At 38.8% G+C, this 16,211-nt stretch overlaps 1 protein-coding gene across 4 annotated transcripts in view; it reads right to left on the bottom strand.

The window, feature by feature from the left end:
* MAGI3 (membrane associated guanylate kinase, WW and PDZ domain containing 3) overlaps window positions 1-16,211 on the bottom strand; it is a 229,693-nt gene that overhangs the window by 86,919 nt on the left and 126,563 nt on the right. For 3 of the 4 annotated variants that reach the window (XM_059135306.1, XM_059135303.1, XM_059135304.1), the window contains exon 2: window positions 3,437-3,553. In XM_059135306.1, coding sequence (XP_058991289.1) covers window positions 3,437-3,553 — 117 coding nt within the window. Of the gene's footprint in view, window positions 1-3,436; window positions 3,554-7,415; window positions 7,517-16,211 lie in introns of those variants that run through there. The other variant, XM_059135305.1, reaches the window with a different exon arrangement.

Here is a 16,211-nt window from a genome sequence, read left to right as displayed (position 1 = left end):
GTAAGCCATGACCCTTGAGTTCTCTCCACTCAGGTGGACTAGAACCCAGATTCTCCCAGCACTGCATAAACTCTGAAAACTGCTAACTTATGGCTCCCAGACAATCTGTGCATGCCATGTGGGGGTCTCATCCCATACATTCTCAGCTTAGTATTCAGCAACAGAGTCAAGGGGGGTACTTATGCTTATTATTAGAGCTCCTTTTCTTCATAGCTCTCTTCTCTCCTTTCTTCATAGCTCTGTCCTGCAAATCTCAGGCACCTCAGACTTCTTGAACTCAGACTTCTGCCTTCTCAACTCAGAATCCTCTGTATTCTCCCTGGGCTTCCCCTCCTTATAACATGGCCCAGAATATGGCTCCAGGCAGAAGGCTGATGAAACCATAGGACTCCTTTGTGTGCAGTCTCCTTTCTACTTCTATTAGAGATCATAGTCTTGTCCCTTCAATAGAGTAGTAACAGTAGAAGTCTTTCTTTCTCTTATTAATTTTGTTGCTCAAATTGTTTCAGATCTTGTCAGTGGGCACCCCTTCTAGATGGCTTGAAAAAAAAAAATGTGCTTCTGATATGTCCCCATAGTCTTTTAGGCATTTACATACTTTCTGGGATAATTACATGTTCCAAGCTCATCTTGTTCTTTCCTTGCGCCAGACCTGGAATCAGAATTTTCTCCAAGAAGATTTGATATCTTTTAGTAAAGAATGGTAATTACAGACCATTTGGTATGCTGTTACTGACATACCACTGCATTCTTGGAGGAGTTGTGGAAACTTCAGTGTCTCGGTGAATAGGTCCTCTTAGGATCTGAAAAGGCTGCAGCTGTTTGGACCTTATGAATGACAACCAAATAAACTGTAACTCCTTTCAAAACCTCACACTGAGGAGAAACTGCAAAACTAGGACATCACAAGTAAATTTATAAGAAGACCCAAGTAAAAGTACAGAGTACAGCCAAAAGTCCATGTTTTTATTAAGCTGTTTTAACAAGGGAGGAGGGAGCTCTAGAGCTATGAAACTAAAAATGCTACCCTGAGACACCTCACGCAGGCAAAATACCAAGTTACTTACAAGGTAATGAAAATCAGATTGTTTTTAGACCATTAAAGAGCAACGCTTTATGCCAGAAGACAATCAGATAATCAACTAATAGAATTAAGATAGTCAAAGAAGAAAATATAAGGCAAGGATTTCATATACATCCAAACAAACTTGTAAGCATAAAGGCCTTAGACCAACTGTGATGATCCTCTGACTCTTTCCTGGGAAATCTAGAAGAGAAGAAGCTTTAGAAAACCACAGTTATTGAAGAAACAACAACATAAGGATTGGTAGTTATATTCGATGTGTATTTACCCACAGAATAAAGAATAAATGATGATAATAAAGGGGAGAGTGCGATACATAATGGCTGTTTGTTCTGTTAATATAGACACAGGTCAAGTATCAAAAAAAAAGTGAAAATGAGGAAAGCGTATGTGAAATGGAATAAGCTTGCTGATTATCTTTGGGGTAAAAAAATTATTTCAAGTCAGATGATGGGAGAGAGAAGGAAGGAATAAGAAGCAATAACTAGATAATTTTAATATTGTTCACTGTTGGGACAAAAACAAAAAAAGGAAGGGAGGAAGAACAGAGTATTAATAGAATTATAAAGGTACCCATTAAAATAAAGATATAAACCTTTCTAACAGGGTAGAGAGGAAATAAAATGGACTATGCACGTGGTGAAGGCTTTTTTTTTTTTGACAGATCACAAGTAGGCAGAGAGGCAGGCAGAGAGAGAGGAGGAAGCAGGCTCCCTGCTGAGCAGAGAGCCCGATGTGGGGCTCGATCCCAGGACCCTGGGATCATGACCCGAGCCGAAGACAGAGGCTTTAACCCACTGAGCCACCCAGGCGCCCCCGTGGTGAAGGCTTTTTATACAAAAGATGTGTATATAGGTAAAATAGAAAACCATGACAAAATAGGAGACTCAAGACATAGATCACATCAATAAATATAAAGAAAGTTCCAGATTGTCTAAAACGTCCAACACTATTTGCAAACAAAGACCTTCAGAACGATGAAAGATTAAAACAACAGACAAAGATACACCAGGCAAATGCAAAGAAAATAAGGCAGGAGTTGCAATTCTGAAATCCGACCAGGTAGATTTACAGGAGGAAATCATACATAAGAAGTCAGATTTAAAGACAAAAACCAAAAAAATTTATAGTATGTAAAAGAGTCTGGACTTACACTCAGTGAGAGACTCTGAAAGATAATCTGGAGATGGACAAGAGTCACACATGCACTAAGAGACCAGAGCGAGGGGACATGGGAGGTGGGGAAGCAGCTAGAATGGGGAAGAGACGACACTGAGGGCCTACTCCAGGACATGTGGTTTGCACTCGTGTTCTCATTTCAATTCTTAGAACTACATAAGAGGTGTCTCTTGTTATTCACATTTTATATATGGGGAGTCTGGGGTTCAGGAAGATCAAGTAACTTGTCCCAGGATCAAGATTTTTCACCTCATTCTTTGCCCCTACATATTGTTATCTGTTTAAAAAAAAAAAAAAAAAAAAAGTTCAAGCAAGAAAGGGTGAGGGTCTAAGGCAGTACAGAAGGATTGGTATTTAAGGAACGTAATTGGGCAGGCTTAGTGTAAGAACAAGAAATTAAATAACAAGAAATTAAGAATTTCAGAGACATTATAAAAACTACTATCTATACAAAGTTCAAAATATATAGAAAAGGAAAACCAGAACATCCTTTTAAAACCTTTTATTTTTTACTGCTTTTTATTCTTCCCCAGACTTCTGCTAACTAAAGCCAAAATGTAAGCATACATGGTTTCTTGTTACGTGTTAACACACACACGTATGCGCATGCATGCACAGCATCCTTACAACCACAACAACAACCAGGTCCTATGAAAACTACTGAGACAGGAAAAGATATACAAACATCTAGATAAGAATTCAACATGGATTACTACAGAGAAGGTACTGTGTTTCCTCCTTTTATTCCTTTGGGGAAGAGGCAGATCTTAAAATTAGCAATGTCCTAATAATGAATACAAAAATGTTTGTTCTCTGTGTATGAGGCACTGAGAGTGAAAAAGTTTATTATTTTTTCTTATTGAATAAACATTTGGAACTGAATTACAGAAGAAAATTTAGTTAGCAGAATATACATAGATAGTCTTAAATTCTTAAAGTCTAATGACTGTTTTTAAAGTTACAACATAGAATCTTCCAGTTTTTCTACTTTAAAAACAAAAGCCCTGCATGTTCTTGGAAAACTTTTTCCTTACCCAATTTTTGTTTCCTTCCAGTGCCCCAACTCAGTCTTCCCAATTTGGCATGAGATACTCTATTGAATTACTTCTACATGTTCGATTAGTTAAATAAGGATACGTTGCCCTACCTTCTTTTATTCAGTCTCATACTTACATGGAATTGTTCTCAGGTAGAGATTATCTCTGATCACTTGCTGCAATTTGTGGTCAATTGATCCTTTCTGAAACTGAAGACTCAGGTAATGTCGCAAATCTTTATTAATGACTTTGCCTACGAGAAAAACCACAGAAGACATCACATAACTGTTAGATCTCCAGTTAAATATTGACGTTAGTGATTGAATACCCTTAAACCATTTAGCTATAGACAAGAAGAAATCAGAGTATTTTGCTAAAAACAACATTGTTTTCTAAAAACAAATGATTAGAGTACTATAATTAATAATATGTACCTATACTACCTAATGTGGGCATAATTTAACAACAGTAGGGGAGGGACAAGGTATAGATCAGAGAATATGACAAATACCCAAGATAATTTCCATTTATGGCTTTAAATGCCATCTATATACTGACAACTTCTACGTTCTTATCATGTCTCCATCCCTGACCTATGTCCACCAGGCTCCAAAGCCATCGAACTCATTCATATACACTGCAGATATATTTGAAAGTCAAACAAGCACCTCAAATTTCAGCTAGCCAAAACAGAACTCTTAATTCCATTCTCCAGCAATTTTTCCTCTGCTCTACTTTTCCTTGTCTTAGCAAATAATAGCACCATCAATCCAGCAGAACAGACCCAAGGGCTGTAAGTCATCAGAAGTTTCTGATTTCTCCTTTCACTTCTATCCCTCAGATCCAATCAGTAGCAACTTTTGTCAGTTCTACCTCCAAAACATGCCTCATGTCCACTTCTCTCCATTTCCAGAGCCTCCATCATTTCCCATCTCGAATTCTGCAACAGACTTCTAATCTGTCTCCCTGTATTCATTCTTGCCTCCTTCTGCTCCCACCACTTACACAGAAGCCAGGTGAGATTTTGAACATAAACCAGATAATCACCACTCTGTTTAGTGCCCCCTCGCCAATGACTTCTTTTTGCACTCGGGATAAAATCCAAACTTCCACATGGTCTAGCTCTGTCATTCTCTGACTCAAACCCATTCACTAGCCACCCACTAGCCATGCTTCCTCCCACAATGGCCATCTTCCAAAAGGCCAAATGGACCCTACTTTGGATCCTTCTGCCTATCTCTGACTGCACAGGCATTTGCTGTCCACTCACTTGACTCCTAAACACAAGGTGATTTAATAAGAGGATGAAAGAGGGTTTTTTGGGGGGGGAGGGGTGGGAAATAAAAAGAGGACTATCAGAGGTCTCAAAAACATGTTAAGCAGAAAAATAGAGGATTACAGAAATCTGATAGCCGTGAATTTATAGTAAGGGCTGAACTTAAGTGAAGACCAAAGCCATCCAAACACTGTTCACTAGATAAGACTTCACATGGTTACAAAAGGACAATGCTACAACATAATGGATTACTATACTGGGTAAGAAACGACTAGGCAATTAAAATACACTCTTTGATTTATCTGGAACAGCTTAATTATGACAAGGATAGATAAGCCAAAAGGTTACTACAGATCAATTCATTCTTTTAACTATCATTCCATGATGTAGCATTTCTAGTCCCCCCCACTTTTTGGTCTTCTCTCACAGGTATAAACAAGCATAACCAAATGAGAGGATGTTAATTCAAGCAGGAAACCAGGGTGCTGCTAAAGTTTAGAGATAACATTCGGATCCTAAACTAATAAACACAAAGCAAAAAGTCCCCGTTTTGCCTTGCCAAAAATAGATCCTGAGGAAGGGTGACCCCTCTGTGATCAAAGAAGAAAGCCTGAAAGATATTTACAGGGATAACACAGAAGAAGCCCTGGTTACAGAACTGGTTTCTGCCAGGCATTCAGGGGTTCTACCAACCCAAGTTCCATTTAGATGGAATCATATTATGCCATTTCTTATTTTTATCACAGTATTTGTTCACTGCTGGGTGGAAAAAAAAACATAATTCATAATCAATACTGTATAGTCCAAGAACGAAGAAATAGACCCTCAACTCTATGGTCAACTAATCTCCAACAATGTCCAATGGAAAAAAGTCTCTTCAACAAACGGTGTTGGGAAAATTGTGGACAGCCACATGCAAAAGAATGAAACTGTACCACATTCTTATACCACACACAAAAATAAACTCAAAATGGATGAAAGACCTAAATGTGAGACAGGAAATCCATCAAAATCCTGTAGGAGACACAGCCACAACATGTTTGACCTCAGTCACAACAATTTCTTGTTAGACACGTCTCCAAAGGCAATGGAAACAAAAGCAAAAATGAACTCTTGGGACTTCATCAGGATAAAAAGCTTTTGCACAGCAAAGGAAACAAAGAATGGTACCTAGGATTACCTGGGCTGGAACTGCGCTCACTCTCAATTACCACCCCTTGCTGGGGTTCTGGATGCAGTGATGAAATGCATAGTTGCCAAGAACGGGGTAAGGGACAATTTCATGAATGTGATATTTTACTTCAAATGTGCAAGTCATTCAAAGAAGTCATCACACATCTTCAAGGATGAGGACAAAATATTACAAACAGCAGTGAAATGTCAATTATAAAAGATTAACAACTTATACAGGGTTGGCCTTCTTTCAGATTAATAATTAACAGTAAAATACAATGGATATTGTAGTCATCATGGACTTCCTTGCCTCAAGAAACCAAAGACCTTCTGTAAGGGGACATAGTACTATGGTTCCCTCTTTGATAGGATTTCAAGGAATTTGTTTAAAAAAACAAAAACTACAAATATCCTGAGTAGGCAGATGACTGTGGAATTACTAGAAGGCCAACAGAAACGTTAACTCACAAAAACACTGCTGAGTAAATCTATATTATCAAGTTGTATATAAAAGTCAGCCTTTTATTTAGGCAGAGTTTCACAGAAACTTGACATTTCAAGGGTATGAAAAACAAACATTTACTTGGGGTTAATGCAGTTGTTGCTAAACAAGTAAGGGAAAAAGATTCTTCATAATTTAGCATTCTTACCCAGCCAGCCTTTGCTTTAAGTGTTAAATTATTCCCTGACTTCTAAGTGATTTATTAAGTTTATTCATGAAACACAAAAATGGATCGAGATATCTTACACAAACAGCTCAGGTGGGGAAAAGTCTGTAATTGAAATCTCAATCATATGAATAAATCCAGATACTTAAGTTTCAACATACAAATCCTTAGTCAAAAGAACCCATCATTACAAATCCATACTTTCTGAGTATATGCAAATTAATATTCACTAGCAGGTCTCTCTGGGGAATCTGTGTGTAGAGATACCAGTTACAAGTTAGATAAACCCTATGGGGTGCCAGTATGGGAGTAGCCGTTCAACCAGTTGTAAACTGGTCTCATTGTCAACATTTCACTGCCTTTTCCATAAGGATAGTCTAAGAGACTTTGCCAACCACTTCATAAAGACAAGATGGCGCATGGCTTTACTATTCTCTAATCCAGTAGTTAATTATAAAATTGAGCACAGGGGATGAGATGAGTTTGACATATCTTGTTCTTATGAATTCACATGGATTCATGGTGATCATTCCATTCTTTTTTAAATACTTAAAATATTTTATATTTGTTCAATCTCTTCAAATTTTGCCATAGTTTCAAGTTAAGGCAATAGACTTGAGTTTTTATGATCAACTTCACACCTTTTGGAAACTGGAACATTGGTTTCCCTTCAGTTTCCTGGTACTTTCCATATTCTCCATAATTTCATAAAGAATATTGACAATAGCTCTGAGATCAAATCTTCAGTGCCTTTAACTCCTGAGAGGCAGTTTAGTTGAGTTTTGAAAATGTAAATTCATTTAAACTGAATGAAACTTTTATGACCTTCTCATTTTTAAAAAATTTAATTTCTCCCATTTCAGGCTGTTTGTTTTCCTTTTACTATTTGAAAAGTAATTCTGCTAGTTCAAGATTATGGAAGCAAGCAAAAATGGTACATGTCTGATTTCTGCCTACAAACAGCTAATATTAACAACATCTTCCGACAGCAAGCCTACCTCTTCCTTCCTGTTGCTCTTGCTCCAGACACAAACTTAAAAGCATTTTGTGCTCTCTGAAGTATCTTAGCTCCTTTTGAGCTTTGGTCTGTAAAGAAGAAAATTCTTAAATGCTCATTTCTTTTTTTTTTTAATTACTTCTATTAACATATAATGAATGTATCATTTGCCCCAGGGGTACGGGTCTGTGAATTGTCAGGCTTACACACTTCACAGCACTCACCATAGCATATACCACCCCCCCACCCCCGCCAAATGTCTATAACCTAACCACTCTCTCCCTACCCCCCTACCCCCAACAACCCAAAGTTTGTTTTGCTAGATTAAGAGTCTCTTACGCGGGCACCTGGGTGGCTCAGTGGATTAAGCCGCTGCCTTCGGCTCAGGTCATGATCTCAGTGTCCTGGGATTGAGCCCCGAATGGGGCTCTCTGCTCAGCAGGGAGCCTGCTTCCCCCTCTGTCTCTGCCTACTTGTGCTCTCTCTCTCTGTCAAATAAAATAAATAAAATCTTTAAAAAAAAAAAAAAGAGTCTCTTACGGTTTGTCTCTCTCCCGATCCCACCTTGTTTCATTAAATGCTCACTTCCTACAGTCTACTTAGCTCTGTATAAATGTGATTATGTGCTCCTTCCATTTGCCAATCATAAACATCTTTTTAAAAAAAAAATGTGAGCTGCTTAGAGCTTTCTGTGTTCCCATAAAGCATTTCCTTATATAACTTTTCTTTAAGACATCTCTAGTCTTGGGGAGCATGGGTGGCTCAGTCAGTGAAGTGTCTGCCTTCAGCTCAGAGTCAGGATCCCTAGATCCTGGGATAAAGCCTGGTGTCAGGTTTCCTGCCCAGCACGAAGCCTGCTTCTCCCTCTCCCTCTCCCCTCCTCTATGCGTTCTCTCTCTCAAATAAATAATTAAAATCTTAAAAAAAAAATCTCTAGTCTCGGAACCACACCTAGAGATGTGATAAACTTTTAAAAATCAGTTGTCCTCAACAGCAAAAAAGTACGGGTATAACCATGTCCTAGTTCTCTTCCTTACTATAGGACAGCCTAGTGACCTTCCCCAATAAACTGTTCAATCTAACTAGCTCAACACAATGAATGTTACTCATTAGTCCTTTCCCATTAGCCCTAGAGGTGTATTTTAGTGCTTCTTCCACCTCTTGAGCTCTACAGTAGTAAGAGAAAGCTGCATGAAAGTGGTAAGAGGATATACAGAAGTTTATTAACTCCTTGGTTAAGGTGGGATGCCCCTAAAACAAAATAAATCAAATGGTAGTCTACTTGTTTGTGAAACTGTTAATGGTATTTGAACAAGTCTTCTCGGGACACCTGGGTGGCTCAGTCGGTTAAGCATCTGCCTTCAGCTCAGGTCATGGTCCCAGCATCTTGGAACTGAGACCTGGATAGGGTTCCCTGCTCAGCAGAGAACCTGCTTCTCCCTCTCCCTCTCCCTGACGCTCTGCCTACTTGTGTTCTCTCTCTGTCAAACAAATAAATAAAATCTTTTAAAAAAAGGACTTCTCTAGAAAGTCAACCTACACATTTCACAGTAAAATATAATCTATGACACAGAAGTTATTCAAAGTTATTTTTAAAAAAGATTTATTTATGTATTCTGAGAGAGAAAGCGCGCACATAGGTGTGCTGGAAGGGCAGAGGAAGGGGGAGAAGCAGGCTCCCCACAGAGCAAGGAGCCTGATGGAGGGACTGATCCCAGGACCCTGGAATCATGACTCAAGAGAAAGGCAGATGCTTAACTGACTAAGCCACCCAGGTGCCCCCAAAATTACCTTATACAGTTGTTGGACATACATGTTTGTCAGCTGAGCACCAAGCCATGATTTGTTTTTATAGAGTTAGTTCTAGTATCTAGCACACAAAGTGAGTGAATCAGTTGAATTTTGTATTTATGATTTTCATTTGACCCTCTCCATCCTTGAATACACAAAATTTTACAAGAGAATACTTACATGATAAAGCACTTTATAGTAGTCCATATACAACTTTATCCTAAACTGTTTCTTAAGCAATGAAACTGATTTTGACTATCAAAACACTAAAATAAATTTTCATTGAGGCAGCATGCTCTGTAAGTCTTTAAAAGTAGGTTTAATTATAGTTTATATGCTAATTCCTTAAATTCTGTTCTTTATTTATTAATACTTTTAAATATATTCACAAAATGGTATCTGGCTGTCCTGAAATATAAAATAAGGCTAAATTAACCATTCATACCTACTGTGTTCTAGCACCACTGGAGATAACTAGTCCAAGCAGGAAAAAAAAAAAAAACCACCCAAACCCTTCTGCTTTTCTTAGGGGGAAGATGTAGGAATGAGAAGAGTATAGGAAATAGAGATCCCTAGGACTTATTTTAGAAATGTTATTATATATACTACATGCTATGTGCTTTCACTCCATGAAAACCTTTGAGGTTGGTGTTATTATTGTTCCCACTTTAGAGAGAAGGGGCTGAGGTATAAAGAGGTTAAGTAACTTGGCCAAGGTGACATCATTAAAGGTAGAAGACCTGGGATCTGAACCCAGTCAGCCTAGCTCCAGAACCTGTCCTGGAGTACTGTGCTAAATGCCCAGCCCCCACCTATCCATCTGTCTATCTATATCTTTTGATGAACTTCTCTTGCATAAGCTTATTATGAGAACGGGAGCTTACATGAACTCTCTCAGTAAGCCCCTGCCCTACCTTGAAACAGCTGCAACTACCATATAAACAAGGCTGCACTGAGTCCTGGGTAGTAGGCACCTGGGGCTAAAGCAGGGAATGAGAGCTCACCCAAATGAAACCTGAAGCCTCGCAGGTTAAATGAACATTGAAGAAGACATTTCAAACACAAGAGCATTAGGGAAGATTAGCATAGAGCACTGTGGGAATCCACAATTTAGATTCTAAGTCAGGGCAGCCCGGGAAGACAATGTCACTAAGTAAGTTACAGTGGAGCTGAATCCTGAAGGATAAACAGGAGCTAGCTGGGCAAAAAAAAAAGGGGAGGAGGGGAGTCGAGGGAATGGGACATACAAAGACACTTACTCGTGGTGGGAAAGAACACAGTGCTTACAGGAAGGGAGAGAAATCCAGTATAGCTGGTTCTTAGAAAGTGAGGAAGAATTCCCACAAGCTGAGACAAGAGTTCTGGGGACCAGTGGGTTGACTAGCACTTTACAACAATAAGAACAACCACAACTTAAGCCTGACACCAAGGCCCTTCATAATTGCTTTACGCTAACAACTACGGATATGTTCTTACTGGCCTGGCCACCTCAACATTTTGTACTTCCAATGTTATCTCATTATTTCTGTTCTGTCTTCTATCTCTACATCCATGGTTCAAAAGTTGGAGAACACGTACCTACAGAAACCTTTATGCCTCTGTCATCAGAGGCAAGTAGGAACGTAATGAATTTTTTTTCTCCCCCCCCAACAGGTAAATTTTACCATTTAATTTTAAAAAATTTTTTTTTATTTTTTATAAACATATATTTTTATCCCCAGGGGTACAGGTCTTTGAATCGCCAGGTTTACACACTTCACAGCACTCACCATAGCACATACCCTCCCCAATGTCCATAACCCCACCCCACTTCTACCAACCCCCCTCCCCCCAGCAACCCTCAGTTTGTTTTGTGAGATTAAGAGTCACTTATGGTTTGTCTCCCTCCCAATCCCATCTTGTTTCATTGATTCTTCTCCTACTCCCTTAACCTCCCATGTTGCATCACCACTTCCTCATATCAGGGAGATCATATGATAGTTGTCTTTCTCTGCTTGACTTATTTCACTAAGCATAATATCCTCTAGTTCCATCCATGCCGTTGCAAATGGCAAGATTTTATTTCTTTTGATGGCTGCATAGTATTCCATTGTGTATATATACCACATCTTCTTTATCCATTAATCTATTGATGGACATCTAGGTTCTTTCCATAATTTGGCTATTGTGGACATTGCTGCTATAAACATTCGGGTGCACGTGCCCCTTTGGATCACTACGTTTGTATCTTTAGGGTAAATACCCAGTAGTGCAATTGCTGGGTCATAGGGTAGTTCTATTTTCAACATTTTGAGGAACCTCCATGCTGTTTTCCAGAGTGGCTGCACCAGCTTGCATTCCCACCAACAGTGTAGGAGGGTTCCCTTTTCTCCACATTTTCGCCAGCATCTGTCATTTTCTGACTTGTTAATTTTACACGTAATGAATTTTTAAAATAATGTATGTAATTAAATTCTGACTCGGTCCCAAATCTGAAAAGCATGAAATGCTCTGGAGTCGCTTGAGCCACTGGTTGGTGTCCAGTACTGTCCCGAGTTACAGTCTGAAGAAACCCAGAGCAAAGCAATCACGCGACGCTGCCATCTGCCACAGAACCCTGCTGCCCTCCCCCAACCCGCCTCAGTCAGGAGAAAGTCTCCTGCTCATGGAGGTCACAGTCAGCGTCGATTTTATCCCCAGCTTTATAGAGATAATACTGACATACAACACAGGGAAGTTTAGGGTGTACAATGCCATGATTTGATACACACATATGCTGTGAAATCGTTACTGCAATCAGGTTACCTGGCACCTCCAACTCCCCACATAATTATCATTTTTTTGTGTGTAGATGGTGATAAGAAGTAAGATCTATTCTCTTAACTTTCAAGTATCTAACCCAATATTGTTAAGTTACAGCTACCATGTTAGGTACAGTCATGTTAGTTAGTCACCCAGAACCTACTCGTCTTACAGATGGAAATTTGTACCCATGGACCAACATCTCTCCATTTTCCCCACCTTCAGTCCCTGGCAACCACCCTTTTGCTCTCTATTTCCATGAGTTTGGCTTTCCTAGAATTAGTAAGAGAACACACAAGTAAAAAAACACACAGTAGTTGTCTTTCTCTGTCAGAGGTCACATTTTTTGGCTACATTACATATTTATGGCAATTGTTAAAATGGGAGGGTCCATTCTCCAATGGTTTCTGAGAGCAGCCACCACAAATACACAGGTCACATTTCATCTTACTGCCTGGGGTCCTATGTCACAGGCAGTCTGAGGTCAAGTCTGCTGTTCCATACCTGGTTCTTGCCCTGTGCACCCAAGAAAGGTTTTCTTTTTTCCCTCCCTTCCTTTCTTTCCTTCCTTTCCTCCTTCCCTTCTTCTCTGCCTCTGGAACTGAGAGCGTAGCTAAACAAAGAATTCTTTGGTTTAGGTAGACTATACATCTGAAAAACCTCTGAACTGTACCGAACTAAATATATTCATTTCCTGAATGCCTAATACTGCGTAGTACATGTAGAATTCAATGTTAATGTAGCACTGAACTCGTTTCATTATATTCAAATTATGTGTAAGTAAAACACATTATCATGCTTTTTAAAGAAGTTTTTATGGTTTTTATTAGTTTAAACAAAGCAAGTATTTCAGGGTAGGATATATTTGCAAATAACTATCATCTCTCTGAAAAAAACTCGGATGCATGGCCAGGATCAGAATTATAAAGAAAAAGAGTGGGTGTCCCAGAGGAAAATGTCATTGTACCTCTGTATGCTCTTCCTTCTGAGGCAACTACACTGCTCCAGTTAACACCCTGCCCTACCCTTTGAACCTTCACCTCCAACTATTACCACCGGTTTCAGTTTTCTGTCTACTCTACCAGGCACCTCCCAGTGTTGTGTACATATAAATACTGTCAGAGCAAAAGGTCTACACACTGGCCACTTGTCCCCCTGCTCTTTGAAGCCAAGACCCAAGCAGAGCTCTGAAGTCCGCAGCAAGAAGCTCCTGTTTTCATCTCTCCTCCCCGCTGGTTCTTGCTACAGAACAGTGGGGCACACTTCGGCCTCCCTCGCTGGGTCTTAGGCTTGTATGAAGTCAGGAACTCTTATTTAACTCTCTTCTCCACAATGCCTAACGTAGTGCTGCGTAAACACTTCTCTTAAACACACCAAACTAACATTTTAAATAATATTGTTGCTATACTGATAGACTTTCAAAAATCCATCTCAGAAAAAATACTTCTACTGTAATTCTTAAAGACAAGGAAATCCTTTCATAAAGCAGCAGCATTAAAAATAATGTTTTCAGTGTAACAATGTGGTCAAATGCTTAGGATATATTTTAAGTGAGAAAAGCAGGTTGCAACACAGAATATTCATTTTGACCTCAAACTGAAACAATCTCAGGACATGCAAATAAACATACATAAGACAAACTCCTATTTAAATACTTAAAAATACTAAGAGTATTACTGCAGGGTATAATTATTGGGTAATTTTCTTTAAAATAATTTAAAATAAATTTCTTTAAAATAATTATTGTATAGTTTTCTTTAAAAACTATTTTCCTCATGGTTTTTATATTTGCAAATTTTTTACAGTGAGAACCTATTGCTATAATATGAAAAAACTTTTAGAAAGCAGATTGTATTTTCAAAAACTGTGCCCTTCAAAGGTCATTAGTGGAAAAGGAAGCTTGACCCATGGCCCTAACATGACCAAGAAATGTGCTAGAAATCTACGTGAATGCTGAGACTATTTGTGTGGTTTTCTTTTAATCATTTTTTTTTAAAGATTTTATTTATTTATCAGAAAGAGAGAGGGGGAGAGAGCGAGCACAGGCAGACAGAATGGCAGGCAGAGTCAGAGGGAGAAGCAGGCTCCCCGCTGAGCAAGGAGCCCGATGTAGGACTCGATCCCAGGACGCTGGGATCACGACCTGAGCCAAAGGCAGCCGCTTAACCAACTGAGCCATCCAGGCGTCCCTAATCATTTGTTTTTAATAAGTGTTGTTTTTGGGGTGCCGGGGTAGCTCAGTCAGTTAATTATAATTTTTGAAGTTTTTAAGCTAAAGGCTGCTTTTATCTAAATGCTTTTCCTTTAAGATACTAAGCCCTTGGGATGCCAGGGTGGCTCAGTTGGTTAAGCATCTCACTCTTGATTTTGGCTCAGGTCACGATCTCAGGATCATGAGATCAAGCCTCACGTCAGGCTCTGTGCTGGGTGTGGAGTCTGCTTAGGATTCTCTGTCTCCCTCTCTCTACCCCTCCCCTCCACTCATGTTTGTGTTTACCCATCTCTCTCTCACTCAAAAATAAACAAAAATAAAAGATAAATTGAGGTATATTATTAAAAAATTAGTATTATTTTTACCCTACTAGGTTAAATTGCAACCATTTTGCTTTTAACTGAAACTCTCAAAATCGATAAGCTACAGAACTAAAATCTACATTTGAAAAATAAGACAGAAATCTTCAGTCTAAAAAAGACATGACAAAAATCACAATTTTCCCTTAAGAACTCATTTATCAGGAAGAACAAAGTGAAATGAACCTTCCTAGCAGAAGACAGTGGAAAAAATAAAGAATAAATCATCAAAAGTGGGTCCTTTTCTTTTTGAGGTTCTTATTTGATGGGATCATGTGGATTTAGTACTTAAAGAAAAACAGTATTTGTAAAATACTATCCTGTGGCTATTTACAATTTTTTCTTTGTGACACTCATGTCAGGAATCATTAGCAAACCTGTCATAATGCCAGATAACCAGTGTCTGCTTGGCACACCAATATCTGAATCACAGTATTAATGCTTCATCCTTTTGACAAGAGGGTACAAAGCCATCTATTGCGCACTGTCATTTTACCAAAAACAGAATAACTGGGTTATATGCTTCAACAGAATGTCCAAGACTTGAGGTGGAAGATCGGTTACTAAGGTTTCATTATAACAGCTGATACAGACAGCTGCAAGGGAATACAGAGGTATTTGATTAGAGCTCTGACCAGAACAATGGATACTAGAGAGTTCCTATTTTTAAGATACATCATTATGTAAACAATCTCAACCTCTGGGTTTGAGTAGTAGAATAAATATAGTTAATCACTATTAAATAAGCAATTCCACAGCCTCTTCTTCTCTGATTGATTTTAAATAAGGGACTTTATATGAATCCTTAGAAATTTTCTAAAGTAGGTGGTTAAAGGTCCTATAAATTATAGTATATACCAAAAGTGATTTGACTCTAGTGGGAATCAACACTCATTAAAATTATTTAAGCATTTCCCATTTTCATTTCTAATCTCTATGTTTAATCAGGAACATATTTTGAAAGATTTTAAAGTTATCCTTAAAAATACGGTTATAAAAAACGTCAAAATTCCAAAGAAACATTTTGGAGGATAAATGGCCACTTCTATGCACATCCCCCATTTAGATTTCTCCACCAAGACTACTTTCCCCCACTCACCCTACCTGTAAGGCTGAGTGAATCAGGGCCTTCCAGAAAATGTCAGCAGATCCATAGACTTCCATTTCTCATTAAAGGATAGGAAGGAAAGAAGGAAGAAATCAATACCCCTAAAAAATAAACCAATGGCAAGAAACAAATCTATTCCAGAAGACGATGGAATTGCTATAAATTCCAGCATCAGTTAGTCAGAACTAAGAAACTGCACACTCTAAGAACCATAATCAAGAGTACTAAGTGGCGTTATCTAGCTTGATAATCTTTTTTTTTTTTTAAAGATTTTATTTATTTATTTGACAGAGAGAAATCACAAGTAGATGGAGAGGCAGGCAGAGAGAGAGAGAGGGAAGCAGGCTCTCCGCTGAGCAGAGAGCCCAATGCGGGACTCGATCCCAGGACTCTGAGATCATGACCTGAGCCGAAGGCAGCGGCTTAACCCACTGAGCCACCCAGGCGCCCCTCTAGCTTGATAATCTTGAATTTAGGTTCAAGTACTAAAAGAAAATCTTTTGGGTTATTGGCAGTTATCAGTCACTTTTACCAAAATGAAACAAA

This window comes from Mustela lutreola, chromosome 10, assembly GCF_030435805.1.
Source record: "Mustela lutreola isolate mMusLut2 chromosome 10, mMusLut2.pri, whole genome shotgun sequence".
NCBI classification, from domain to species: Eukaryota; Metazoa; Chordata; class Mammalia; order Carnivora; family Mustelidae; genus Mustela; species Mustela lutreola.
Note: the sequence above shows the minus strand (reverse complement) of the source record. Positions and strands in the feature narration are given on the sequence as shown.